Source organism: Antennarius striatus, chromosome 2, assembly GCF_040054535.1.
Source record: "Antennarius striatus isolate MH-2024 chromosome 2, ASM4005453v1, whole genome shotgun sequence".
NCBI lineage: Eukaryota > Metazoa > Chordata > Actinopteri > Lophiiformes > Antennariidae > Antennarius > Antennarius striatus.
Genome location: NC_090777.1, coordinates 28,319,255 through 28,334,504, shown reverse-complemented (window position 1 = coordinate 28,334,504; position 15,250 = coordinate 28,319,255). Strand labels below are relative to the sequence as shown.

General features: G+C 39.0%; 1 protein-coding gene across 3 annotated transcripts in view; it reads right to left on the bottom strand.

The window, feature by feature from the left end:
• Positions 1–347: 347 nt before the first annotated feature.
• The window catches only part of LOC137612480 (sterile alpha motif domain-containing protein 10-like), a 43,674-nt gene continuing 28,771 nt past the window's right edge, over positions 348–15,250 (bottom strand). For 2 of the 3 annotated variants that reach the window (XM_068341038.1, XM_068341023.1), the window contains exons 3-5: positions 15,072–15,240; positions 9,032–9,172; positions 348–1,875 (exon numbers count right to left, since the gene is read on the bottom strand). In XM_068341038.1, coding sequence (XP_068197139.1) covers positions 1,853–1,875; positions 9,032–9,172; positions 15,072–15,240 — 333 coding nt within the window. In that variant the 3' untranslated portion in view covers positions 348–1,852. The remainder of the gene's footprint in view (positions 1,876–9,031; positions 9,173–15,071; positions 15,241–15,250) is intronic. The other variant, XM_068341031.1, reaches the window with a different exon arrangement.

Sequence of the window (15,250 nt, the reverse complement as noted above, 5' to 3'; positions counted from 1 at the left end):
TAAGGGAGCAAAGAGGATGGTGGAAAAGAAGGAATAAACAGAAAAAATATCCAGAGGATCTGTTGATGTTCCACATAGGAAATCTCTTCCATAATATTTTATACTATTTAAACAACTGTTGCTTGTTCTAGTTTTTTTTTTTCATCATTTAGTAGGTTAACTTTATTCTAATGAGGATGATTTGTAGCTTTTATGAGCTGTTGATCTGTTTGACTTGAATAACTCAGGAATGAACACGAATTTTAAAAAAAATCATGATAATAAAATGCAAAAAAATTAAAAATCAATCCATATTAGTTTATTCTAAAAAGACAGATTTCATCACATTCTGTACCGCAGGTCTTCATATCTGTAAATCAGGTAAACACATCAGTGCTTTTTTTAAAAGCACTGATGAGTCAACCCAAGGTGTGAATCTGGTTACCCACACAGGAAACAGTGTGTCCCTTTTAACAGTCAGTTATTTACATTACCTTCTCAAGAACAGGAGGACTCATGGTTTTATTTGTTCCGTCTTCAATTATTGATGTGATTTATTTAGTCATGTGACATGAATGTCATCATCAAAACAGCCGAGGCACAAACGACATCAAAGGTGTTCACTTTAGTCACACTTTGGAATCTTGTATCTGGGTAGCTGTCACCGCATCTTGACTTCTGAGCGTTTCAAATCACAGCATCACACTGGGGATGAAATGGGGGGGGGGGAGAGCACAGCAGAGGTTTTTTTTCTTTTTTCAGTTTTCTTGGTATTTGTTTTGTGAAAAATGGCAACAGTTTACAGTAGCACACACAAAGGACGAGCTGCTAGTGCTGGCAAATGTTTTTACTGTTGCCAGCAAAATATATACTTCCCTCAGAAGACACACTCGTGGAAGAGATTTTTTAAATACTTTTCCACTCCGGTGCTTTTCCTCTTCATCTTTCATGTTTTAAATTATTGCTTTATAAAGCACAGACAGTCGGCGATTATCACGTTAACCCTTTGTCCTCCGGTTCTGCTCCTTCGTAAAAAAGACTAAAGGTACTGTTACAGTGTGCACACATTTACAGTTATTCTACAATGCTCACTGTATATATGTATACATTTATAATTTCTCACTGACCTACTGCAGATGGATCACAATACAAAAAGATTGTTGGAATGATATACTGCTTCATGTGGTGTGTTTTAATGCTCCAAATTCCAAATTTAAGTCCTGAGAAGAAAATGTGTGAAGACTGTGGGTGTGCAATTGATCGAATATTTGAATCGCTGATAGACTCGAGCGCCTTGAACAGACGCTGTTCAAGTGAAAGACTCCTTCACTTCAGATCCATTGATTGATAGTGGCACCGCATGTAAAACTGTTTATGATGCTTTTAGCATCGCTGGAGTCAAAGGTTACAGTGATGTGAAATGATGCCAAAGACCTACTCATGTAATGTTTGGGCAGTCGTAAAGCAAATCAAACCCTAATGCAGTGTTTCGCTGAGATTGTGCTGAAATCTGTCAGATGTGAATGAGACAGGAACCCGAAGGGACATTTTTCTGTGATCAAACATCTAACAGAGACAGGGCTACATCGTCACTAGTGTTGTGAATCTTACAGCTTATCACTATGTTACAGTGGGCAGCCCTGCATGGAACAGGGCATTGTCTCTGTTTCAGTGTCTGTAAACCAGATCGGTCATGTTTGAATGGGAATCCTCCAGACGGGTTGGCATGTAGTCCACAGGCTCATCCTTTTCCCCCTTTCACTCTTTGATTCTCCACTCGCATATCAGAAGACGGCAGCTTCTCTGCGGCTCTTGGAGGCGTACTGTGACAGAGGGCGAGGGAAAAGGCTGCCAAATGGATCCACGGGAGGAGCTAAGAGAAGTTTCCAAAAGAGGCTGCGGAGGGAGAGAAGTAGAGGACATAATTAAGATTCATACGGCTAGAAAAAGTAGAAGCAGAACACAATCACACCTTTTTATAAGGCTGGTTGTGTTAATGCACCATGAAGTTGTTAGCCTCTCGTCTTGGAAACACATCCTCAGCTAATTTTCTTTTTGAAAGCACAAATATTGAGCTCTTGACCTTCCTGGATCAGTATGTGACACCCAACTCCCCCCCGGCTCTGCAGAATTATCAAGTAGCTCGAAGGGCTGGCCTCTCCACACCAAACAGGTCCCAGTCAATCACAGACAAACACCCTCTACGACGACCAATAATTTATTACGAAACTCTGGCTGACTTAATAAGTAAGAGAATGATGGAAGTCGGAGAAACGCTGCTAATGCCTCGCCATAAATTAGAATGAAGTGGCTGCAGCTTCACCTGCAACAACTCTCCTCATGTAATTTACAATTACGGTGTTTTATTTGAAATAAATATTGAATCCATTTCTGGATTCATGTAAAGTTTCAACACAATAGTGGTCACAGATTTGCCACTAAAATCATACATATTAACTGTACATAAAATATATTTAAATAATAATTACAGAATGTTACTGTAATACTAAATGGACTGAGGTTACTTAGCGGCTTTTAAGTCTGAACACCCAAAGCACTTTACAACACCATTAACCTGATTTACCATGAGTCACAACCATGCAGACAAAGTCACACGTCAACATAACATGTGTCTGCAGGCGCTGCAGCTCAAACCACACGACCTTCCAAGTGGATGATTGTCCTGAGCCGCTGCAGCAACCGCTAATAAAATACTGATAATAACAAAACACTAATAAAAAGACTAATTTTAAATAACAGGCTTCATTCTGATACTTTGAAGGAGAAACAGACAGATCGTGTCCAAGGACAGCGATGCACCAGCTAATGAAAAAACAACAACTCACTTTGCGCAGATTTGGACAAATCACAACCTCAATCATAAGAAAATTATCAGAATGATATGAAAATAACCCAAGTTCACATGGGGCTCAAAGTGTTCAAGTATGCCAAATGAAGAAACCAATTATGGGATGCACATCTTAAGGCTCCCCACGAAGCATGTGTGAAATTTTATTTAATGCTGTAAGTCAGGTTTACAGATGCACACAGACCGTATCATTAAATCTGTTATATATGTACACCTGACATCTCGTTTCATCTTCAAACTTTAGTCGCCATACTTTTCTTTCATCCTCCCATGATGTTTTTTTTAATTCACAGTTACGATTACCATACATTCTTGTTAATAACGGTATCATTAAGCGCCGTAGTCAGCGCCTCGACTACACAATGTGGTTTACAGCTTGTTCCTGTGGGAATATAATGCAGATTTCACTGCACATTTACATCAAAGTTTTACAGTAATGGAAAAGAAAAAACATCAAATATACAGGGACTCTTAAAGAGGAATATAATGAGCACATGCATATACACCCAGCAGCATTTTCTAGTAACCCTTTCCCTTCACATCGTCATTATCTTTGTTGCTCTGTCTCAGAACAACTTGAGGCCAGATGGTTTCCCAGATATCCAGTCAGTTCACTCCATCCTGGAATGACACCAAGTGTCAGATAAATGAGCGGAGAGGCAGACGTTCCTTATTAGTCATTAGATTCTGTGGGTGTTTCACTTCTAAGGAAGAAGCACCACCTTTCCCTGAACACAGATGGATGCAGCTGGAATGATTCTGCACCGGCAGAGGCCTAGACAGCGCGAGACGCAGCGGCTAAATGGAGCAGCGCTGGGAGATGTAAGGTTGTACAAATAGAGAGGAAAAACAACTCCTCTGATGGGAGTCGTTGGAAATGAGTCACTAATGGAGCCATCAGAGACTCGATGTAAAAAAGGAGAAGTAGGGGTGGAGATGGGAGAGAATGACGACCGGACAAAATTTATTCTCTATGTGTGTGTGTGTGTGTGTGTGTGTGTGTGTGTGTGTGTGTGTGTGTGTGTGTGTGGGAGGGGGTCACAAGTTCCTCCCATCTCTGTGTCACACCCAGTGTTTCAGTCTGATTCAGATTCAGCTGGAAGACGCCATATGGGGCTCTAAGTAGAGCCCTGTCAGTGTGTGAAACATGACAGGAGGGTTTTACAAGAACAAAGTTAGCAAAGCTGCCTCCTGAAGTGCACTGCAGACAAACTATATTTCAGGTGGGGGTATGGGGAGGGGGGTCAAAGCTTGCGCTGCACTCTTCATACTGTCATCCTGTTGCAGTTAATTACCGCTGAGAGTCTGAAACAGAGCAGATGGAGACACACAAAGGCAGAGACCCACTTTGATGAAAGTTTGATGTGCTGAGGAGGGAGGAAGAACCGACAGTTTATGTAAAGGTGTACTGACAAGCAAAAGCTTAGAAGAAGGAGGAGGGCAGACCCCCCCCCCATTGTGCTCTGATTATGAATCCTCCCTCTCCAAATTTTCCAGATGTTACAACAAACTCTGGCCGCTGTGGGCTGGGAAGGTATCCACAGTCTGACTGATTCAACACAGAACACTGAAGTGTCTCAGAAACATGAACAGAAAAATGATGGACAGAAAAGAATGAAGGTTGAAGAGGTGGATGGATGTAATTTTTAAAAATTTAATTTTAAATTAAATTAAACCTAAGTATCGATAAATATCGACCTAATTATCAATATTTGTATTCAAATTTTACAATTTTATATATATATATTTTTTTTTAACAGTTAGCAATTAATAGTTATTTATCTGGGACCTGAAATGTTTTTCTGCTTATAATGTGATACAAACACCAAAGTTTTTAAAAAAAAGCAGTTGTGAAAAAGTTTGTTGAATTTATAGATTCTTAAAGTTTTCCAATAAAAATACACCCCAGCACTGATAATATGTTTAGCTTGACTACCGATATTTAGTTTGCTGAGTTTCAATTGCATTTAATTGCATTAAATAGTTATAGAAAAATTGTCACATCCAATTCGTGATAATTATTATTTCATATTATTCTTTGGACGTGTTACAAATGAAGCTAAAAAAATTGTGCTTGACTCACAAAAGGCTGCTTTCATCATCAACTGCACACTTTATCCCCCCCCCCCCATTCTTCAGACCCACAATGTATCCAGAAGTGTCAAAACCTCTTTGCTGTGTAATACCTCACATCTATAAAATCATGGTTACATTCATATATTCTGTGGTGGCGATGGGACAGTGAGAGAATACCCAGACGACAGAGATCTCAGAAGTGATCTGATCAAATATATGGATGAATTGTTGCTGTTTAGTCAGGGAAGAATGAAAAATGCCATTTTCACAGCGAACAAACACAAAGGGACGCTTCGGCAATTTATGATTGTATTACACAGACTGACTGAAGGATGGACAAAGAAGACTCAGAGGTTATTTTATCATGCTTTTCTAAACCCCATCCAGATTTATACAAGATATTACAACAGCATTTCACACAAGGATGGCCTTTTTTGTATTTATCCATTTTTATTCATATGTTGTTTGTTGCGGCAGAAAGAAATGTGATTACATGTTGAGAGTGAAATACTATTACATGACTTTAAACAAGTGTCCCTGAATGATAGGAATAGAGCTGAATGAAAGAGATATCGAATCAGGCCTTCTTTCACACACCCCTTCATCAATATCCTTACTCAGCTAATATTCTCTCGCTGTATTTTTCCCCATCTTTGAAACATCCCACATCTGACTGTGAAACTTTGTACTTTTTTTCTTTCTTCAATCTTATCTGACATATTCCATTTTCAAAGCTGGAGAGACACTTTGAGAGCACTTACCGCTTGTAAAAGTTCAAGATGCAACAAAAGAGAACTGATTACAAAGTCAATACTGTGAATTATGGGCAAGCATTGAAAGGATCGTGTTAAAAAGTGCTCCCCATGACTCACACATGCTTACGTCACGTTCAAGCCGGTTTTCATCCACATTGCAAGAGTTGTTGTGAGATCAATATTTAATTTTTGGTAAATCCATTGGACATGAGTCAGTCCTGACAGGCAGGATGATGCAAGGCTTCTATAAATCACCAGAATTGTAAATGAAACCAGGAGAATTTCTCAGGAAAATAAAGGAATGGGTGTGTTGAGAGGAGTTCAATGTGAACGGGGGTTCTTTAAGAGGTTAACGGTAAATCCTGCAGGTGCGTTAGCTGCTCCGTCTCCCTCACCTCCAAACCTAATCCTTTCATGAAACATCGCCTGACTTCTCATCACGAATCATCTATCGTTGACTAGATGAAATACGATCAGCTTTTCTTTTCTCCCTTTATCGGCATGAGAGCAAGATTGTTCAGCCATGTTAGTAATATTAGTATGATGCATTGGTTTGGCGCATTTTTACTTGCACGTGAACTGTGTTTAAGTCTGCTCAAGGACAGTTTTCACATGATAATATTTTGCAAGCTTAATGTTAATTACATCCATTTCAAATATTAGCTTTGTTTTTGTTTTGTTTTGGGTTTTTTTTACTTATTATTGAAAAAAATCACACAGTTTTTGAGACTATCAATAAATAGATAATCAACGTTTGTATGAAGATGTGCAGAGATGTGTGTTTGTCTGCTGCCTTCATGAACTTCGCTCAGTTATCAGCATTCAGACTGACATTTTACGGTAAACTTTTTCAAACTTTCAGCCCACCTCCAGACCTTAATCAACTTATCACCACCTCATTACACTTCCCATTACTATTTTTACCATTTTTTTTACAATTTAACACTGAAACAACCCCATTATCACCTTTTAAAATGTGTCCCACCTCATTCTACCTTTATCACCTCGAAATACCCTCCAGTCTTCGTGAACTTAACGAGGATACCAAATTAGCTTGCCCTCATAGCTTTGAGTCAGAGCGTTCTGACCTAGCAAATTACATTTGCATTGCTCTATTCATGGTATCCCACAGTGATTTTCTCTTTACAAGTGAGCTACATTCCATTACTCAATTTAATTCAGTTTGATTCAATATGGGTCCCGTGGATATAGGTCATAAAAACAATTACTATTATATATACAGCTTGTACAGCACAGGATAATTGCAATTTTACAGTTCTGTATGTGAAACCTTCAAAAACACAATTTTTTTGTCTATTCAGTTTTTTGGGGGGCAGCAGCAGAGGCAGAAATGGCGCCACGTTAAACATGTATTAAAATTGTAGCTTCCTCCCACCACCCAAAACTTCATCCTACCACCAAACGATTACGATCATCTTGTCTTCAAGAAGATGAATGTATCCTGATATGGACTGAGCTTTTCTTCCACGTTTTGCATTCATTTAGTTTGGAGTTGTGTACGTTTCATGCAAGCTTGCGTAAGGATGAAATGGAGCAGAATCAGTAGAAATAAGTCTGGTTATGTGTCAGTTAAACTTAGATGAGGATGTGCAGGATTAATCCCGAGATTAACAAAAGAGAATTTTTAACAAAAGAGAAAAGCTAAACAGTTCACTGAATCCGTGCAGAGCAGGAAAACGCAACGCAAACGAATCAAAAGGATTCCAAATACAAATGAAGAAGAATAAAAAAACAAAAACAAAAGAGACACGGGAAATGAGCAAAGTTGGAAAAACTGAATATCCACAGCAAACATGACACAACAAACTGACAACTCAAAATGGAAAACACAAAGACAATCTACGATTGGGAGAAATTGAAACAGGGGTGAGGAGACAATCTGGGACAGGTGTAAACACTGAACAATCAGACACAAGAGGAAAGAGAAACAGTTTGAATGACCCCCCCCCCCCAAAAAAAGAAAAAAAAACAACCATTTTTTCAGGACGTAATCTAAAGTGTCACCTCAAAATGAGATATTCAGTTTTTATTCTTTCAGCTGTTGCTTTTGAACCACAGCTTGTTCGAGTTGTTGTTAGGCTAGGGCTGCAGAGTTTTTCAATCCTTGAATAGCTTTGAAAAATTTAGCTTCAACTAGTTTTATTCTTTACTTTCCAATTCAATGACTTCAGAGGAATTGATTTTTCTTTTCAAAGACCGGCTCACAATAAGGAGCCAATTTATATGACTGACTTTATCTACAGCCTCCTTATCTTTTATTTCAAACTAAGCTCTTGTTTGTTTCCCTCCTTGTCACACATATTTTTCATATTGCTGTGGGATTTTGGAAGTCTCACATAATCTGCGGGTGCATATTTGATTGTTTTGTTTCTACACTTTTCAGGTCTCAAAAGTGAAGAAAAAAAAATGAAAGTGGACATTGAGACCGGGAAAAACATCGAACAATTGATTTGTTTAAACTTTGTGTCTTTAGAGCATCAGATAATAATGACCAGTTGATTGCTCTGCTGAAATGATGCAGTATTTTTGTATCTAATTGGATTTCCCTGGCAAACTCACAAATTAATAAAATTTAGTACACAAAATACTTACTTAACCGAAATAACCAAATTTCGGATTCCATCTCATTCAAAACATGATCTCGAATTAGTCATTCCTACTAGGAAATCAATGACGTAAATAGATAAAAATGTATTTACTAGCTGGTAGGCACTTGTCTCATATGCTTCTGAAAAAACTACATATTTGCAATACATACATTAGTGGATGTTTATTCATATCGATGATACTCCTCCAGGTACCTAAAGGGAACACTGTGCGATAAAAGTGGATACAAAAATTGTAAGCGATTGAAATCCACATCTAGAGGAAGGAAATTGTGTGAACATTTCACCCTGATGACTTGTAACCATGATGAAAACAGAAAATAACCACCTACGACAATCACTGGCAGCCAAAATAGGCTCGCATGAAACGAGCCGTTTCACACTGCTATGTCCGGACAAGCAGCGATTGACTGAGAGAGTTTATTGACGGCTGGATAATGCAAGATTTTTTACCAAAGAGCGAGTGAGTGAGTTAGAGTGTGATCATTCAGAAGCAGGGCAGCAAATCAAGAGCCATCAATAAAACCACACGCAGCCACAAGCAATTGCACTTCGACGTCCAGCTGCACATGTCACAGCAGGCACGCATGGTCTCAGACTGCCTCCTTCCAATTTAAACACACCCAACAGGTTTCCGCCAGTTTGTCCATTTTTTTTTCTTTTCTCCTTTCTTGCAGGAAAAACACACAAATATGGCTGCTCATGCACACCATCATGTTACTTACTTCTACTAAGCAGCTGCAGGTTCCGGACCTCCTCTCTGACCTGCAGCTGCAGGACTTGTTGGAGGACCTCCTGCCTTAACGTCTCCTGGACGATTCCCATCCTCTCCAGCTTCTCTCCGTTCAAACGCAGCAGCGCCCGTCCTGTCGGTTGGAGGAGGAGGACATTGATAAAGTGTTTCCACTTAGAAATATATAGATCGTAACCATTAGAGATGATAAATTTCCTCATGTTTGTCAACCAGATGCTTAACTAGTAGTAACAGTAAAGAGTTACCCACACACACACACTTCACACAGACTTAAATTTGCCCTGGGGTCCTAACCTAAAAGCAGCTGCATTCCAGATACCACATATTAAATTCTGTGTCGTTATTAGAAAATCATTTCTTATCAGCAGACGCTGACGGTAAGAGCAATGTTCACCCTAATAACACAACACTTTTCATTAAAGGAGTTTGCGCAGTCTTCCATGCGCATGTGAAAGATCAAGCACATCACACACACACACACACACACACACACACACACCTTAAAGGGCCATTTTGTATGAATGCAAGAGTCTAATCTTTTGTGTTTTTGACATTTTCTGTTCAAGTATGCATTAGGTGGATTTCTATTTAACTTTATACTGTTGGCAAATTTATCTCTATAATGGATGCAGTTGTATTGCTTTCTAGCTTCACATGTTGCCGAGGTGAAGCGGTGAATACTGTGTCTTGAGGCATTCTTGATTCTTTACAATCCCATTAGCCTGGGTCCACATAGGAAAACAGAAATTACTGTACATGAATTCAATTGGATATTTAGATTTCCAGAACTAAAAAAGGGACAATAGGAGTTAGATTCTTCTTTCTTCTCTTGTCTTGCACAGCCTGAACTATGTGTGTGTGTGTGTGTGTGTGTGTGTGTGTGTGCGCGCGTGTGCATGTGTGTGTGTGTGTTTGTGTGCATGTGTGTGCATGCATATGTGCATTTATGACTGAGGGACATAGAAATCTGTTTAGTATGTATAGGAACAAATGAAGTATGCATATCATGCACACGGGCATACATAACCTGAAGGACTTTTTCCTTTGCTGTACATTGGTAATGTAATGAACAGATGCTGTAACAAAAAAAAACCACAAAAAAAAAGGAAGGAAATAAGAATGAATGGAATAAAAAGGAGAGTGACATGAGTAATGAGTCTAATCACGATTTGGGCATCGTACAGAGCTGCTGCAGGTATGATGGATAACTCTTCTGTCTGCAGCCTTGAAGGACGCAGCCCCCATAATGCACATGGGGACCAGTTTGGGTGTGTCTGTATTACCACTAAGACATTTTTCATACTGAACATTTGCATTCGTGTGAGTGCGAAAAACTGCACAAAACAACTGGTCTGATGGTCTCTTAGCGTTCAACAAGCCCTTCACTTGATGAGTAGTGGCCCTTTAACGCTGATGTTTCACTACTAGAACTATTTTTTTCACCATCAGTTTTTTTGTGTCTGCGCGTCGAGGCAATTTTCAAACGTACGACCCAGCTGTCTCGTCTTGTGACCGATGAAATCACACCAATCTTGCAGCTCCGTCCCAACGCCAACGTTTTCTGAAACCTTCTCCCTTCATGTGACTTCAGTGTGAATACAGCTGCACATATCCTCCAGAGGTGAGATGAAATAGGTTTTCAGAAGGGTTCTACTCAACAGGAAACCACAGGATTGGATTTTTAATGATTTTTTTAAAACATGGGAGGAATTCCTTTTTAGTTGACAAAACTTTAGTGATTATCACTTTGTGGCTGCGCACAGACGATGGAACAACAGGAAGCAGCAACAACAATGATTTTGTTTTTATATCTCCTTGACATATGATATTTAGCTTTTGCTGGAGCTCTGACAAGCCAAACGAGGACAGAACTGATTGCTGGTCCTTGACTTACAACCAGTCTGGCTGGAAAATACAAGCAACAGACACCTCTATTGTGGGCAAGTCTCATTTCTCACAGAGATGCAATCATAACATCATAACAGTTTAGCCTTCAGCATGGTTTCAAAAGGTGTGTGTGTTTGTTGTGTGTGTGTGCGTGTGCACACGCAGTTTAAAAGAACATAATTGACTTTTCCTCAGAGTCCAGGTGCTCTCCGTCTGTAGCACGTAGAGTGGAACATCCCACTCGGTGTGAGCAGTTGTTGTCTGGGAGATAAAGAAAAATAATTTTCCATTTATTTTGCACACAGTTTCAGAAATCCTTTTACAGAAACACACACACATACACACACGCGCACACACACACTCCTGCAAGTACACACTGATCAACCTCTTTCACGTATCTCCCCTACAGCCCTCTTGTGTGAGCATGCCAACATCAATACCAGCACAACCTAGAAAAGCCACTACCCTTGGTCTGTGTGTGTGTGTGTGTGTGTGTGTGTGTGTGTGTGTGTGTGTGTGTGTATGTGTGATTGTGTGTGTGTGAAAAATGAAGCTCGCATCAGTTCCCCTCAGACAGACTTAATACAGCTCCTAATAATTGCCTTCAGATGGGGAAAACAGTGCCGTCAAAAGACACACAAAACAAGAGCAGTTTGAATGGAGATCGCTTTTCTCAATTTGGCTTTAAAATAAATTGCTTATTAACAATTTCTTTGGGCAACTGGAAAACAATTCTGCCCTAGCTGGGATAATAATGACACTTAAAAGTGTTTGGAAACCAATCCAAGAGGGAGGGAATTTAAGAGTTATTTATTAAAGAACAACCTTTGGATTAAACCTTTGATAGCAGACAAATGGAGTCCACGCCGTCCCTAAACGCTCAGACCGAGTTACATTCAGCTCATCTTATATAAATAACAAATAATTAAGTTAGGATTATCTTCATCCCACACTCAATGAATTCTATAACCTGTGTGTCATTTATATGGCTCCATCCCCTCTGCCTGATCTGTTCCATCATCTTGATAAATTGTGACCTGAGTCCTGGGATATATTACCTTGATAAGGAAACTAGAATATTACTACTGCAAGGTCCAGGCGAGCCCATACCTGCAGCTGCTCTATAAGATCAGATCTATACACCTCACAGTCACCAGTAAGTGTATGTAGGTGAGCTTTGGACAACAGGAGTCAGCTTATTGACGATCAGAAAACTGAAGTCTTGAATCTGCACACAGGCAGCAGACAGCATCATCATCATCATCATCAGAATATATTATGAAAACATCGGACTCGGATGCAATTTAGTCGTCCAACATCAATGATTAATAAATATTATACAGTCTAGATTTACTCATATGAAAATAGTTTATTTACATGAAAATCACAAATATCTGTATAGAAAGTTTATTCCTTTGAAAGCACAGCTTTATAACTCACATCGTTCCCAACACATGTACATTTTAATGTTGATGATGTTGTTTTTCCTTCTATTTTATAAATCTCATCTTGTTCCTCGAACAGTGAAATGTATTTCACAGATTAAAAATCTTGTCATCAGTAATTTATGAATAATAACGAATAGATAAGTGCATTAAACACACAAAAACAACAATGTTCATCATGGCAGATGAGGCTGTAGTTTATCTTCTAAATTCTTATATTTCATACATACATGAAACCTATTCAAATGAATCTGCCCAGTCTCTTTCCACAGTCAGGCTTGTCCCCCATTCATTTTTTAATGACCCAGGTTTTGCTCCCAAATGTGGACCCCATTGCACAAAACGGTGGAACATCAAGCTTTTGATGGCCGAGGCATAAATTACTGAAAGCGGACCATGACCAATTACTTATTCTTTTACAGCACTGGTGGAGGTCATATTCAGATCACTTACTTTAAGTAACACAACGTCACCTTTGAATTAAGGAATGGGATTTTCATTCTAATAACTACCACAAAGTTCTGGACTCAGGCCTGAGAAATTTATTGGTCACCTAACTTTTTTTTAAAAGATGGTTTGTTTTTTTACATGAATGGATGGATTCATTTCTTTACAGATGCAAGACATAGAATATGGTATAGACTAAATACATCATCTGACTTTACAATTGGAAAATCTACAATATCGGCTGACTCAAGTTTGAATACGAGTGTGACTGTATTTGGAACACTTTTGCTCAATACACCTTTTTGACAGCTTGGTATTGACTGACCTGTATTTTTGCCCAGTCAGTGGGTTTTGTTAGAACTATTGTAAAAACTGTCAATCAAACCATGCCCACTTCTAAGTGGTGCAATGTGATTGTGTTGCAAAAGCAAGAGGATCAATATACAGGTTTTAAAAAATGAATAAACCATGATTTGGCATGACTGTTAATCCTATTTTAAGTCCTGACTCCTTCCTGCCACTCTCCTTTTATTCTGTTTCTACCTGTTATTATTCTTGTTTTGACTTCTAATAGCAAATAATGTCTATAATTAGTTATTTCAATAGGTCTTGGTGACATACAGTAATACATAAATACACACATCACCTTAGGAGCTCCATTAACTTGAATTAATACAATCACTTGCTTCATCAGCCGTGGTTTAATAAGATCAGCAGGCAGTTTCATAAACATATTTGTTTAAGTGTTTTTAATTTAGTTGAGACTAAGGGATAATCTACTCACTATTTTGCTTATTATGTCTGAGAAATGATAATTAGGAAGCTCTCAGAGGCTTGAAACCCTTCTGTAAAGGTATTGTGCTACTTACAGTATAAATATCTACACAAATGACGATATTAAAATGATGCTTTGTGAGATTTGGTTCTTTAATTGAGAGCAGAAATTCACAGTTGGGGGATACATTCATCACACACTACTGTAATACTTAACAATGACAATATGAGATATGAAATGAGACAGAGCAGTAACAATGATAACATTGAATTCAATGTAAAGGGAGCGAGACACCGGAGAAGCTGCACTAATCTCCTCAGGCAGCTTGTTCCACTGAAACGTTGCTTTCACACAGAGACTGAGAGAGATCAAATTATTTTTGGGTCACTGAACTAAGATGATACAGACACACAATCCATTTCTCGACTGTCAAGATCCAGCATTCTGCTGCGTAAGAAGAACCCAGAAAATTCGCATGACAATTTATTGATGTCATTTTTTTTTTTTTTGGACGCTGATGATACGCATCGACAAGAACACGACACATTCACCCACCATTTGCACAAAAAACAAACAAACATGGGAGTTGAATAACCAAGGCAAAATAGAATCCGGTTGAACATCAGCAAGTGAAAACATAAGAATAATTGGATGCATGGTTATCTGCCTCTCCTCTACGTTTGGGAATATATAAATAAAAACCACCAGATCAGAGCTGTGTAACTGTGATAGAAGCAGAATTGTTAACACAGAAGTCTATGTGAATGGATGTGTTTGTATGCCTGTGCATGTGTGTGTGTGTGTGTGTGTGTGTGTGTGTGTGTTGGCAAAAGTAAGTGTGAGGTTGTAAAGAACTGCAATCTGTTTTCTACCAGACAGTAAAAAAATAAATAAAAATCTACCTGCTAACCACTCACCGTGTGCGAATAAATGTGTGTGTGTATGTCGAGTCCGTGAGCTGTGTGTTCATGTTTGCGTGTGTGTTGTTTGAACTCGAAACACGATAACCTTCAATTTCCATTTTTTCTGCAGCTTTTCCCTCCGTCTCCATAAATAGGCTGCACACACTTTTCGTTACCTCGCATGAATGCCTTTGAAATCTTTTTGGAGAGATTTAGGTGTAAACCTGTTTTTCCTTTGAAAAAGCCGTGCAGTGGAACTACAATTCTAAAAATACAACTTGTGTGACATTTTCATAAGCTGTGAGCCTTTTATGGCGTTGATGTGCTCAGTCTAGAAGCATCAGTGATCTCACTGAGCTTATTAAAAGGGGCAGAGGTCAATGAGCACAACGTAAGGATGTCACTGTTGAGACATATTCCTTTCTGCTCTAATAATAGTTGCAAGAATTGACAAAAGCACCCTTTATAATTAAAGATTATTGCGTTTCCAGACAGAAATCACATTATAGTAGCTTTATGTGCATGCATGATGATGTGCTATGTTGTGCATGGTACCTGTGATGGCGTGATGAGAGAAGGCCTCTACATAGGTCAGGTAGTTGTGAGGACAGTGCTTCTTGAGCCACTTGCAGACATCCTGCTGGGTCCACAGCACCACAGGTTTGGACAAACTGGACAGAGTGGGACTGGTGTGATACACAGTGAACGCTTCACCCGGACGCAACTGAAAGACA